This window comes from Taudactylus pleione, unplaced genomic scaffold (genome assembly GCF_031769625.1).
Source record: "Taudactylus pleione unplaced genomic scaffold, aTauple2 ptg000372l, whole genome shotgun sequence".
Lineage (NCBI taxonomy): Eukaryota > Metazoa > Chordata > Amphibia > Anura > Myobatrachidae > Taudactylus > Taudactylus pleione.
The window spans coordinates 16,995,427-17,010,000 of NW_028284773.1; the positions used below are offsets into that span (position 1 = coordinate 16,995,427).

Here is a 14,574-nt window from a genome sequence, read left to right on the forward strand (position 1 = left end):
AAATGTTTTTTGGCTTGTCTTCTATTCACAGCCTTCATAACTTGTCATTGTTTGCAAAGTCTTTTCTTGATTTTAGGTTATATTTTCCTTTGTTCAGAGCTTTTCATGTTTGTGAGGTCATAAATATTTCTATATGCTTTTGCTGTAGGGAACCACGGAAGATTATATTACACCGAGGTACCACAGGGCTAGGTTTCAACATTGTTGGAGGTGAAGATGGTGAAGGAATCTTTATCTCCTTCATCCTTGCAGGAGGACCTGCAGATTTAAGCGGCGAACTCAGAAAAGGGGATCGTATTATCTCGGTATGTTTCAAGCATTTTTATTTAATTGTTTTAAAATAAATATATGAATTTGTGACTGATTACTTTGAAAATGTGCTTAAAATGTGTTACAATAACACAGCATCATTTGCAGACATTTATGATATAATTGTATCTTGATGTCCACAATTAAACTACAAATGCTGCTGTAATTGTCATGTATGAGAATAAGACGGACGGAACCCTGTGTTTTTGTTCTAATTCATCATCGTGTTTTGGATTTGCCAAAACCACTCTCATGTATTTTGGTTTTGAATCAGTTATTATTATTTTTTTAAGAAAATTTATAAAAACCGGTAAAATCATATAATTTGGACCTGTTTTTGTTCCTACGGTATTATTAACCTCAATAACATTAATTTTCAGTCAATTTTGTCCAGCTCACAATATTGTTCACCTATATTGGCCAAAGGCTGTCTGGCTGGCTAGACTAAGCAATAGAGCAGTGGCACAAAGACACGGCAGTTTAAAAGAATATAGCACATCTATGAAACATTGCGGCACAGCAGTGGTAGACATGAAAACCGTTTAATATACTATATGATTCCATAGAAAAAATGTTTTCATTAATCAAGAACTAGATCAGAGGCCAGTGGCAGTACAGGGAAATGGAGGTGGATAATGTATGACTATATAGTGGAAGGTTGATTAATGTGTGACGTGACCTTGTTTTGTAACAACGGAGAAAAGGCCATAAAAGACTAAAATTTATCTTGCCATGATCATATTACTAAATAATACTAATATAAATATGCTCCATAATTCTTAACTTTTTTTCTGTGATTCACTACATTATTTCTGGTTCAAAATATGTATAGCAATGTATTAGAGCAGAAATTCCCAAACTCTGTCCTCAAGGTACCATAACAGGCCAGAATTTAAGGATATCCATGCTTAACCATGGATATCTCTGAAACCTGAGCTGTTGTGGGGTGCCTTGAGGATCGGGTTTGGGAATTTCTGCATTCGTGCAATAACCAATAAAAATGTCTATGCATAAATAGACTGTCACCAATGCCCCCCAAAAATACAGCCCATAATGAAAAAATAAGTGGTGCAAAATGGAATTGTCTTTGGACTTTTCCACCCACCCTTATGTTTTATATTAAAAAGGAAATGCACAGTTTAGCAAACAAAGCAGGTCAGCGACAGGGGCTGACACTTTTGTGGCTGAAGTGCTTGCTTTGTTTGACTTTGTTTGACTCCCACAAAATAAGCTACCAATTGGCTTATGGCAGCTAACGGCATTGTTAATCATCTCTACACTGACTATCATTTTCATCCTCATCAGTTTTAGCATCAACATCACACAATATTAGCTCATCCCCACTGGAATCCACCATTACAGAAGTCTCTGTATACTATGTTGCATTTGACGACAAAGGTCTTCCTTGTAGAATTTGTAGTTAATTTTTATGAACATGAGTTTTTCCACATTTAGAGGAAGTAGTATCCTATACTGATTCCTCACAAGGTTCCCGTTTGTGCTAAACATTTTCTGGGTACACACTGGAGGGTGGGAAAATTAAAGAGCAAAGCTAGTTTTTTTTTTAAAAGGCGCTCCAAATTGCCTTTTCCCACCATTCCATTGATGCTTACTTTATCAGATTGAATCATGGTAGATGTGTCAATAATTGTTGGCAATTATTTTAAGCCTGACCAGATGTTAAAATGTTTCACTTTGGTGCGCTGAGTTGACTCAACATCCACACCCCTAGTGGGTCTCTTGGAAAAGGTAAATTTTTTCCTGACAGCAGCATTTGCAGGAGAAACTGAAGCAGTAACATTGTCGTGTCATGTGCCATTTGAGCCAAGGAGCTCTTTGCATCTCCTAAGATCTGTGTCAGTTGGAATGAAAAACATTACATACGACTTAAACATAGGATCAAGCATTGTTGCCATAATGTAGTGCTCCAGTTGAAAGATCTTGACAACCCTTTTTAACCTGGTGACGCGATTTAAGAACTTGATCTACAAATCCAACATACTTAGCGGAATGACTTGGAGAAACTGCAGGAAGAGATGAAACTAACTGCTTTTCCAGTTATTTTGCTAAGGGAATCACCTGACTTAAGCTGGCATTGTCTGAACTCACTGCGATAGTTACTACTTCAGATGGCTTGACAAATGTCAGGTTTGGGTGAAAATAATTCCACATGAAAGAGGTGCTTTTTCGGTCTTTATCCCAGGCATGACAATGGTCGTCTTATCACGGACAAGAATTGCTGCCAATGGTGGCTGACTTACTTTGACACAAACAACATCCTCATTAGTGTCTGATGCACAAATATCCCCATCATCTTTGCACTTCCACAGAAGCTTCCTCAATTTGTAAGTCACCATCTTTACTTTCACTGCTGCTCATCCCCACATTTGCAGAGTGTGAAAATGGTGGAAGGAGGATTCTCTAGGAGTACAGTGTCCGAAATGTCTCTCAACATAGCACTCATGGACATACTTGGGGGTAGGATAAAAAAATATATATTCTGCGCTATGGATGTTATTTTGAAAGCAGCTCCTAATAAAATAATTTCAATATGTAACAAATAAAGAGCGCTTGTGAATAAACATGTATGAATGTAACGCAATACCTGTAAAAAAAAAAAAAAAAAAAAGGGGATTAGTAAAAGATGTTTAAAACCCTTTTTTAATATTTAGGAAAGTCCATAATTGACATCAGGGTTCCGATAACATGCCTTGCAGTGCGGTGTGATACTGGAGTCAGACGTGAAAAACTAACTGTCTCTCCCTATATCTGCCTACCTTTAACGGCTTCCGCTCCGTCCGGCTGGTTCCCTGCACGGGGTGATCGTCTTCTTCGTCCGTGTAAACGGCCCGATGTTGCAAAGGTGCAGTGTGATGACGTCACTATGTCTCTGCTGTGTGTCAGATGTGCGCTAAAACCAACGCGTTTCAGGCTCCTGGCCCTTTTTCAAGGATAGCGTTCCATCCTGTGTGCTCCATTTTATTGAAAGATTTAATTGATTCAATTAAAAACCTAATTCTATAATTAGGTATAATTTCCTTTTAGAAATAAATAAAAATTAAGGTATTGCGTTTTTGTGTTTTTATTATGAGAATGGTATTATATTATAAAAAGTGATGTAAAAATTAGAGAAATTTAAGCAATGTATAGAATTAATTGATTAATAGGTATTTAAAGGAAAGCATTTATCTCTATATCCTGCAGGTTTAAATATGGATATAGAGATAAATGCTTTCCTTTAAATACCTATTAATCAATTAATTCTATACATTGCTTAAATTTCTCTAATTTTTACATCACTTTTTATAATATAATGCCATTCTCATAATAAAAACACAAAAACGCAATACCTTAATTTTTATTTATTTCTAAAAGGAAATTATACCTAATTATACCTAATTATAGAATTAGGTTTTTAATTGAATCAATTAAATCTTTCAATAAAATGGAGCACACAGGATGGAACGCTATCCTTGAAAAAGGGCCAGGAGCCTGAAACGCGTTGGTTTTAGCGCACATCTGACACACAGCAGAGACATAGTGACGTCATCACACTGCACCTTTGCAGCATCGGGCCGTTTACACGGACGAAGAAGACGATCACCCCGTGCAGGGAACCAGCCGGACGGAGCGGAAGCCGTTAAAGGTAGGCAGATATAGGGAGAGACAGTTAGTTTTTCACGTCTGACTCCAGTATCACACCGCACTGCAAGGCATGTTATCGGAACCCTGATGTCAATTATGGACTTTCCTAAATATTAAAAAAGGGTTTTAAACATCTTTTACTAATCCCCTTTTTTTTTTTTTTTTTTTTTTACAGGTATTGCGTTACATTCATACATGTTTATTCACAAGCGCTCTTTATTTGTTACATACTTGGGGGTATATTTACTAAAGTGCAGGTTTTTAGAAGTGAAAAAGTTGCCCATAGCAACCAATCAGATTCTACTTAACATCTATTTAGCACCTTCTAGAAGATTATAGCTAGCATCTGTTGGTTGCTAACGGCAACTTTTCCACTTCTATAAACCAGCGCTTTGGTAAATATACCACTTAGACTCTCCTTAGTGATTTGTGAAGTTTGTGAACGCAGTTTGTTCTTTACCATTAGTTTTGTTTTTGCAAACTGATTTGCGTGTTTTAAAGGTGACAGTCTTAAAGTTAGAAGGAGTTGCATGTGAGGTATCAGAAGATGTCTGACTGTGTTTGGCCTGTCTTCCGCAATAGTAATTTCTAGTGCATGAAACAGCAGTAGCAGGACCACCACTCGCAAAGCAAGGGCATGGCCTATGCCTTTCATTGCAACTGCGTGTGGTGTATGGATTGTTTATGCTATTTGGCAGGACATTTTCCCTTTTATTATTAGAGGTGATCTTTTCTTTAACATTGTGAAATATTATTTAGATTTCAGGTGCCCTATCTTAAACTTTATTCCTTTTTCATCCATCTATGTGAAGTCTTACATCTGGGTTATACGTAGTGGAGGGTGGAGTCGGACACTAACTAGATTGAAACTGGCTCCCACCCCCTATATAACCCCTCCCCTTCCAACATAAGTTCAGTCCTATTATTTAGTGCCTTGGAGAAGGCACTAGCTAGTCCTAGCTTTAAGTTAGGTTTCATTTCTTTATTTTGATGTTTGTTTTGGGTGCTTAGTTTCCAGCGAAGTTTGATAGGTAAGAGGTCTGTGTGAATCCTGTATCCCACTCTAAAGACGGCCCCTGAGAGAGTCACCAAACTACCATGTCCCTGGGTCTTTCTCCATGCCAGACAGACATCTGAGGGGCCACAGGCAAAGAAGGTAAGATTTACGGCTATGCATAGAGGGTGTTATTTTGCCAATATAAACTGCTTCCTGGCACATTGTTTTTGAGCAGATGGCCAGCACTTATTGTTACTCACATGCCTGTAGAGTGGCTGATCTCACACCGCCTGGGCTTCCACACATGCATCTTTCAGTCCCCAGGGGGTTCTACCACAGGACCTCTTGATGGACTACAGAGCAGCAGCATGCTGCTGAGCTTTAAGCACAGAAAGAGGGTTTGTAAACTAAAACTAATGGTGGGTACACACTATGCAGATATATCTGCAGATCGAGTGATCTGCAGATATATCTGCAGATCATGGTTGTTCGTACAAACTAAACAGCCATCATCTGTTTCTGCCTACAGGTCCTGGCGTGTCGGTGGCGTGTCCCGCCCCTCCCCGCGGCTGCTCTGTGTGTACGGACACACCTGCCGATGGACAGATATGTCTGTAGACATATCTGTCTTCGGCTGTGCAGCACAGCCAATGTGATATGTCTGAACGCCGACGTTCACCGACATATCGCGGGTACACACTGCCCGACGGGCAGCAGATACATTGGCCGATCAATTGATCAGCCAATGTATCGGTCGGTGTGTACCCAGCTTAAGTTCTCAGTGCCTGAATTACACCTATTTTAGGGATACCTGCTGCAGTTGAACCACATGCTGGTATCCACAATAAGCAATGACTTTTAGGTAACATAAAAAATCCTAATTTATTACATGTAGCAATTAGATTCTACCAAAATAAATAGACATAAAAGCTACAACATTACTACTACTACTACTCAACATGAAGTGATGGCATGTATTAAATTGTGTATACAAGCAGCAATATAAACATAAATGTTTTAAGCAGCTCATGAAAATAGCATACATTTTTGTAGAGTCATTAATAATTGTACATCCGAGAGAGGCTTTGTGGCAGTTCCAATTGGCATCGCTTGGTTCTTGAATCCAGTATTTTAAGGGCCGAAGGGTTTTCAGAATCTGTAGTGAAAACCATGATACAGGCTCGCAAACCAGTTACTTCCCAGATTTATCATCGTATATGGAAGATATATAAAAATGTAGAGGTGTACTCACCAGTCTTCCAAACATATAGATATCAAAAAATCTTTGTTCCATTATATCAAAAAGTATTCACCGACCTTTGTCAAGATATATATATATATATATATATATATATTATGGGATGTACGCCGGACCATTTTTGCTGGATTTGGTTCTGATTCGTTGTCCGGCTTTGGATTTGCCAAACCTGCCATGACTATAGCTTTGGTTTTGGATTTTTTTACAAAAATTTACAAATAATCACATAATTTGGCCTTTTTTAAGTTCCTAGATTATTATTAGCACCAATAACTGGTTACTGAGCGACAGACACCGCAGTTTAAAGCACATCTATGAAACATTGGCAGTCACTGCCACTCACTACTGAGTCACAGTACTTATGTGTTATGGAAACAGAGGGCTACGGCCCAAGGAGTAACGGTGCTTGTATACGCAGAGAGCTATTGCCCATGGAGTCACGGTGCTTATACACACAGAGGGCTATTGCTCAATTGAGTGACTGTGACAGTGGGGTACAGCACCAAACAATTAAGACTTTTTTTTTTTTTAATGGAGAGCCGCAGGGTTACAAAAGTTTATTCTGCGGTTTGAAGTCAATGGTGGGAGCCGTTCATTGGCTGAGAGAGGCGGGGACTGACCAATGAACGCTCAGATACGGCTCTACAGAGGCAGAAGCCACGTCTGAGCTCTTCATTCAGGAGGTAACAACCATTGTGGTTGTTGCGTGGATCGCGTTACTTGTTTTTTTATTTAACCAAGACCATGGATGCCTAAAGGGAGAAGTGGACCAGTCCAGGTAATGTAGGTGAGTATGTGTGAGTGTGCATGTATTTACTGTATGTATGTATTAAAACGTTACTATCACGGTGTGTGTGTATTGTGTTGATTTTAAACATTTATTTACAGGTGAACTGCGGGTACCAGTGGGCCCTTAATGCCCCGCATGCTGATACTTGTGGTTCTCCACGTACCAGCATGTGGGGTAGGCTTGCTGGGACCTGCAGTTCTACTGTAAAGACAATGTTTATACTCTTCTTTTTTTACACTACACTTAAATTATCAACCCGCCACCCACTGCCCAGGGATGGCGGGGATAGCCCGGGCTATCAGCCTAGGGCAGGGGTGCCCTAGAGAGGGGGACCCCTTTATTGGGCGAGGGGTTGATTCCTAGCTCCCCAGGGATCCCCGGCCTGTGGTGACTAGCGGTCAGGGTTTATACTTCGGCTGGGGGGCCCGGTGAAAGTGTTCCCCTGGCTATGGCATTAGCCCCCCGCTAGAAAAAGGTCGGTGCTGATTCTGGATAATACAGGGGGACCCTATGCATTTTTTCCCCCTGTATTTCCAGAACCAGGACTGGATCAGAGCCCAGTGCTGGTTGCTCAAAGTGCGGGGAACCCTACGTCACTAATGTCCCTTGTTTAAGCTTATTTTGTACTGCAAAGGCAAGTGTAAAGCACTTTGAGTCCTTTAAGAGGAAAGTGCTATATAAATAAAATTATTATTATTATTACGTCTTTAGTCCCCTGTATTTTGGCAACCAGGGCTGGTTCTGACTAGCCCGATGCTGCTTGTGCTTAAGTACGGGGTACCCCTACGACGTTTGTCCCCCGTATCTTGCACAACCAGCACTGGGTCACGAAGTCACGGGGCTGGTTGCTCTTTTGGGGAGGAGTCACGCTGTTTTATTTTTTTGTTTGTTTGTTTTTTACAAAGGTTTTAATTTTTATTAGACACAGATGCACTGACGGAGATCCGTCCATGCATCCGTTTCTTCATGCATGCAGCACAGAACTCCTTGTTCCATGCTTGCAAGCATTGGGAGAGAACTGGCACCAAGTCCCGGTCTCGGCGTCTTATGAAGAGCAGAACTCTCGCGAGAATCTGACATCAGGAGGATGACGTTCAGCCTCGCATTGGGATCCGAGTCCGGCGGGACCACCCGAACCGCAGCCCGGATGGACTCTGACCCCCGATGTTTGGAGCAGTTCAGAATCCACAGAATCCGAACCGCTTATCCCTAATATATATATATTTTTTTGTGGTGTGAACAACACAAGTTCAGGCCTGAAATATTCAGTGTGTCTTGCCTCTCAAGTGACAAATTTCGGCCTTGTCGATCCTGTTTCATAGGAAGTGTGCCACCATTACAGAAGTTCAGACATTCTTGCCGGGTGTTCTTCGCATACAGCCTTCTTATGTCCTGGTTCCTCCTTGGGATTTGAATTTAGTTTTGGAGGCACTCCAAAAGGCACCATTCAAGCCTTTGGAGTTTGTAGAATTGTGATATCTCACTTTGAAGGTTGTTTTCCTTTTGGCCATTGCCTCGGCCAGAAGGGTATCTGCGTTAGCGGCTTTTTCTTGTAAAGCTACGCTTCTTCTTTTTCATGAGGATAGGATAGAGTTATGCACTAAACAGGTACAGATTGAGTCTCCCATATCCAAATATTCCGAAATATGGAATATTCCGAAATACAGAATAATTTTTGGCATGACTGAGATAATGAAACCTTTGATTTTTGATGGTTAAATGGGCCTGATTCAGACCCACTCGCGAGCGGCTGTCCGCTCGCAAGTGGGTCGATGTTATGGACTGAGCAAGCGCACGACGGAGGGAGCTCCGTCGTGCGCATGCGCCAGACGCGACGAGCGAAGGAAAGTCCTTCGCTCGTTGTGTCTGATCAAAGGGGGCGTGCTGTCGATGTTGATTGACAGCACGTCCCCTTTGGTAGGCGTGCCGGGGGCGTGCCTCCCTGACGGGGGCGTTCCCACGGGAACGCCTCCCGTCAGAAGCCGGCCCACTGACATCACTAGTGATGTCAGTGGGAGTGATTTTGGCTCTGATAGAGCCAAAATCACTCCGGAGCTTGCGGTTGAAAACCTCAACCGCAGGCTCCGGCTCGCAATTTCGATGGTCGCGATGGTCACGACCATCGCGGCCATCAAAATGCACGCTCGTATAGCCTGTGGGTGGTGACCCACAGCTATACGAGCGTCCAGAAGGACGCTCCATTTTCATGGAGGCCGGCCCTCATTCAGAGCGTGCGCTCTGCTCAGAGCGTACGGCTCTGAATGAGGGCCAATGTACACAAACTTTGTCTAAGGCACAAATTATTAAAAATATTGTATAAAATGACCTTCAGGCTGTGTGTATAAGGTGTATATGAAACATAAATGAATTTCAATTCTGTACACAAACTTTGCTTGAGCCACAAAATTATTGAAAATATTGTATAAAATTACCTGCAGGCTCTGTGTATAAGGTGTATATAACACATAAATGCATTCTGTGTGTATATTTGGGTCCTATTCCCAAGATATTTCATTATGATATGCAAATATTCCAAAATACGGAATATTCCGTTATCCAAAATACCCCTGTCCCAAGCATTTTGGATATGGGAGACTCAACCTGTATCAGCTTTCCACATTAACCAGGATATTGTCCTTCCGGCTTTTCACCAGGACTCAGTTACTAGTGAAGTTTCTTCCTTAGCACTGTTGGTTGTGGTTTGTGCATTACGCATTTACTTGGACCATACTGCGTCCTTGAGCGTCAATTCGGGCTCACTCGACTTTGGGGATCTATTACCAACAGTATGAACAATTTTTGAGAGGTTTTCCAAAAATTTAAAAAATAAGTTTTGAGAACTTTTTGATTTTGAAAAGTAAAAATTTTTCATTTTTATTGAGACATCCTGCTGTGTTATATATCATATGAAAGCCCATAAAAAGAGGTTTAAAATTAGACAAACTCTCTTGCTCAGTTAGATGAGCTGCAAATGTAATCTAAAAAACTTTTAATAGCACATTTTTTGTTAAAATATTGCAGCTTTAAAGGCATATAACTTCAAAACCAGTGTACTTATCAGCCTAAGAGTTTGAATTTATCTTCACACCCAAGGCATCAATTAATTTACCACATTTCATTACAATCTAAAGTGGGCAGGTTGAAACCCTGTGTTAATTTTGGAATAACCCCTTTTAATACAGTGCTGCTAATGTTTTTCCTTTTTTTTAAATCACAGTATCCCAGTAGGGTTTTTTAACACTATGTGATCCAGTCCACTACCCCTAATGGCGTTTTAATGCCGCACAGTGGTGCAACCCAGTCCCACACAGTCTCCTTCCGGGCTCCTGTGCGAACTGGCACCCGATCACAAGGGAGGGACTTTAATATGCAATTCAAAACACACAAGATCCGACGCCGGGACCGGGGCGTATCGATAATGGATGCAGGGTGTGCCTGGTCCACGGGGGCCAACACTGCACACCCTGCACCCATACGTAATTATACTCATCTCTCCGCCGTTTCTCGAAGTGCTGCTCCGCAGCGCGGGACCGGCTCTAACCCCCCTTCCCCTACCCCGCTCCCTAAACCTAACCCTCCCAGGAGGTGCCTACACCTAGCCTCCCCCCGGTGGTGCCTGACCCTAACCCCCCCTTCCCCTACCGTAACCCTCCTGACTATATCCCCTTTAATTCAGATCTTCTATTTCAAACCTCTATTCCTTTCAGACTGTTATAATGTTTGTGGGATCTGGAGCAATATTGAGACTCTTAACCAAACCCTAATCCATCACATAAACTTTGTTAAATAATAATGTTAGTGCCTGTGCTTTTTAGGTGTTTGTTTTTATAGTGTGAATGTCATAAATATTAAGTTAATATATATTTATTTGAATGTCTACAATTTAGACTGTTCATTTCACTTTATTTGTTTCAAAAACTTTATTATACAGAATATTTTACCCAATTGTGTTCAATATAATTACATTTAAACAGCTCATTGGTATAAAACTGCTTGCAATTTAGTCACAGCTAAGATCATTTTGCATAAAGGGATACTAATGTACTCCCTTCTAGCAAGTTATAGTAATCGATACAAAATTATTTACTATTGTTTAAGATGTAATTACCATTCCTTGAGTAAATAACTTTTTGGTTGCAGCTATGATGAAAGCCCAATATCTGAATCATATAGCATGACCTTTCCAGCCAAATAGTGCTGCACAGGATCTTGTTGACAACTCGGGAGATTTAAAATCCAAGCAGTGTTAGGTTAAAGCAACACAGTAGCTGATAGGACTGGACCACGGCTCTATTTTATCAGTGCCTGTTATTACTAGAGCACTGTTTGCACCTCTCTTCCACGTTGTTGTCATTGCATGGAGAAGACTTTGTGTAGCATTTCAAGGTTGCGATTTATGAACTTTTGCATATGACTACAATAGGTTGTTGACATAGTCCTTTAACTCATAAATCTCCAAGTGCATCTAGTTAGCTTATACATTATATAGCTGTACCACATTTTCTGTGTTTTATCTTTATTTGCAGCAAACTGTATTTCTTTTCCCATGTTCACAACAATCAATTATTGGGAGATGGTGTCTTTAAATACCATACACATGTTGTTTGACAGACATAGAGAAATGCCAGAGATTGATTTTTTTTTTTTTTTTATGTATTTATTTTTAGAGTACAATACATTATGGTGTAAGGGCCTGGAGAATAGATTAGATAATGCCCAAGGCAGGAGATAGCAAGAGTGTACTCTCTAATAGATAGTAGATCAATGTAACAGGAGGGCTAGTGTAAGGGGAAGCTTCCTACTATGGTTCATTTGTTGTATCGTTGGAAAAGTCAAATTCTAGAAGAGTTGCACATGATAGATAATCAATTGTTAATAATTATTTCTTTAAGACCATTTTGTATGTTTGTCCATTAACCAAGAATTGCGTTCAGTGTTGCTCCTTCTACTTGTATGAAATCTTAAAAGTCCATCTAATCGAGCATACACACGGTCAGATTTTTCAGATGAACGATTTGAACGATTTTACCAAAGTTTTGAACGATTTTTGACTGCATTAAAATGAATGGAATCGTCCAAGTCTGACTGCAAACATATCAGATGTCAGATATCATTATCTGACAAACGGGAACGCGCATCGTTCATCGTCCATCGTTCAGGCATGTCAGATATGTCAGATTTTCCTTCAGATATGAACGACTGAACGATTTTTAAATCGTTATCATTCAGATCTGAAGGAAAAATCTGACCGTGTGTATGCACCATAACTTGTGTATTTCAATGAATGCTCTTCCAGGTTTTCTTGCAGTTCTGAATATCTAGCTTATGTCAATGATTATCATCCAGTGCATTACATTTCTGTATGAAGAAAAAATATTTAATTCTGCTATATCTGAGCTGGATGTGTGGGTTATAGGTAAGGTTCAAGGGTACATGTTTTCTGGAGAATAAGGGATCTACATATGTTAAGAATAAATACCAGTATAAATTAGAACATACTCTACAATTACTTTAACTACTGACTAGCAATTGTTTATCAAAGATACAACATTTCGGTCTTCTAGATTTTAAAAACTAATTCAGTGCATTTAACTCATGGGGGGAATGCAATTTTTTTTTTCGCCGCACTAATTAATGGGCGCCCAATGGAGCAATTTATTTATTTTGGGGCGCCCATTATTTCTTGTGCCCAAATAGCCTGGGTTTAACCACGTAAAGAGTCTAAAAGTCCTGGTAAGGGTGCCCAAACCACAGAGTTTTTGCTTGCCACCACAGGAGGCTGCAAGCAGAAATGTGTGCACCCACGACATTCACATCTGATTGGATCAACAATTGAATTGCTCAGTTGTGTGCCCACTAGAAACAGTCGCCGAGGAAAACAATTGAATCGACCCCAAAGTGTCCAGAAGTGGGGTAGTACATAGATATATCCTGGAAGCACATTAACCAATAAAAGCACTAAACAAAACCGGCACTGATAATTGGTGCTATTTGTTGTTTATTCATGTGTATTTGAGACATCACATTTGCTTTCACATTTGCAATACCACTGGGTATCCTTTCATAGTTGGACTCCAGTGTCTGTATCATTCAGTACTGTTATTAACTCTGTAATCCCTTGCTCCATGTAAAACCGTGCACTCAAGCAGGAAAGGATAGTCTACTAACAATCAATGCTATTATTACCAGTTATTTATATAGCGCACACTCTGTATTCCCTACCACACTAGGGTTAATCTGTTTATCAGGAGCCAGTTAACACAGTATATTTTTGGAGGAAAATAGAGTACCCGGAGGAAACCCACACAAGTACAGGGAGAATATACAAACTCCATACAGTTAGGGCCAGAGTGGGTATCGATCCCATGACCTCAGTGCTGTGAGACAGTAATGCTAACCATTACACCGTCTGTGCAACAGTTTAGAAAATGCCACTAAACCACTAAATTATCAGTTTTGCATACCACCTGAAAAACCTGACACACATTGCCGAAACAAATGAGGTAGTTGTGACATCGAGAAAGCTCAAATAGCATGGTGCTTGAGCTCTCTGGTCATTCAGAAGGAGAGGAATCCATATATACTTATGTGAGGGGTAATAATTTTTTTATTAAAGCAGATAACATTGATAATCCTCTCAATATTGTTTTATTAGTATAATAGGAATGGTGATTTTAATTATTTTATTAAGAGCAATATTTGTTACTGAAAGTAGAAATATTAGTTTTTAAATGTTTTTTTTTTTTTTTTTTATCATCACCATATAAATGGTCCCACATCATAAAATGTTGACCCCATCATAAAAACATTTTTGAACATTACATTTAATTAATATTGCTCCTTTTAATATATATTACATTTTTCCAGAGCCGTAACTAGACTTTTTGGTGCCCTGTGCCAGAAAGAGCATTGGTGCCCCCCTCATTTTTCAAAGGGACGTAATGCACCCAAAAAAGGGCCATGGCCTCATGGGGAAGGACCAGGGAAGAGAGAGGAGAGGCCAGGAGATCCTGGGGAGAAAATAAGAGGAAGCTACAAGCAAGAATGATAATAAACAGAAATTTGACAGGCCTAAACAGCACCCCCTGACCTGTGGTGCCCTGTGCGATGGCACCGGCCGCACTACCCTAGCTACGGCCCTGCATTTTTCTCCCCTAGTATACTAATAAAATATTTCCCTCATATTAGAAAATTGATATTTGTTTTCAAACCCCCATCAAAACTACTGCATAGTAAAATTCCCCCTCTCCCGGCAAACCTGCCACTTTCTAAAGTTACCTTGCATGTTTTTGCACAGCTCAAGAGCATCTTCCAATTTTCTGATCACACCTAAACTTTGTGTGTTCATATTCCCTTTAAAAGCCCACCTTTGCTCATACAGTTGATCAGCTCCTGAATCGTGTCACGCATCTACTAATTTGTTCACTATGTTCCATAGCAGATTTTTATGTTGGCTGTTATGTGGCTGGTAGTTTTGCCCATGCTTGCTTGTTTCAGGTGTCAAAATTATTTATTGATGTCTTTATAAACTTGCAAATACTGTTATAAAAAGTCAGACATTAATTTGTTACTGTT

The 14,574-nt window shown here is 40.2% G+C and overlaps 1 protein-coding gene across 25 annotated transcripts in view; it reads left to right on the plus strand.

Moving 5' to 3' along the window:
* Window positions 1-14,574, plus strand: part of DLG1 (discs large MAGUK scaffold protein 1) — a 385,534-nt gene that overhangs the window by 305,655 nt on the left and 65,305 nt on the right. For all 25 annotated transcript variants that reach the window (XM_088444821.1, XM_088444828.1, XM_088444822.1 and 22 more), the window contains one exon: window positions 149-305. In XM_088444821.1, the coding sequence (XP_088300947.1) occupies window positions 149-305 (157 nt within the window). The remainder of the gene's footprint in view (window positions 1-148; window positions 306-14,574) is intronic.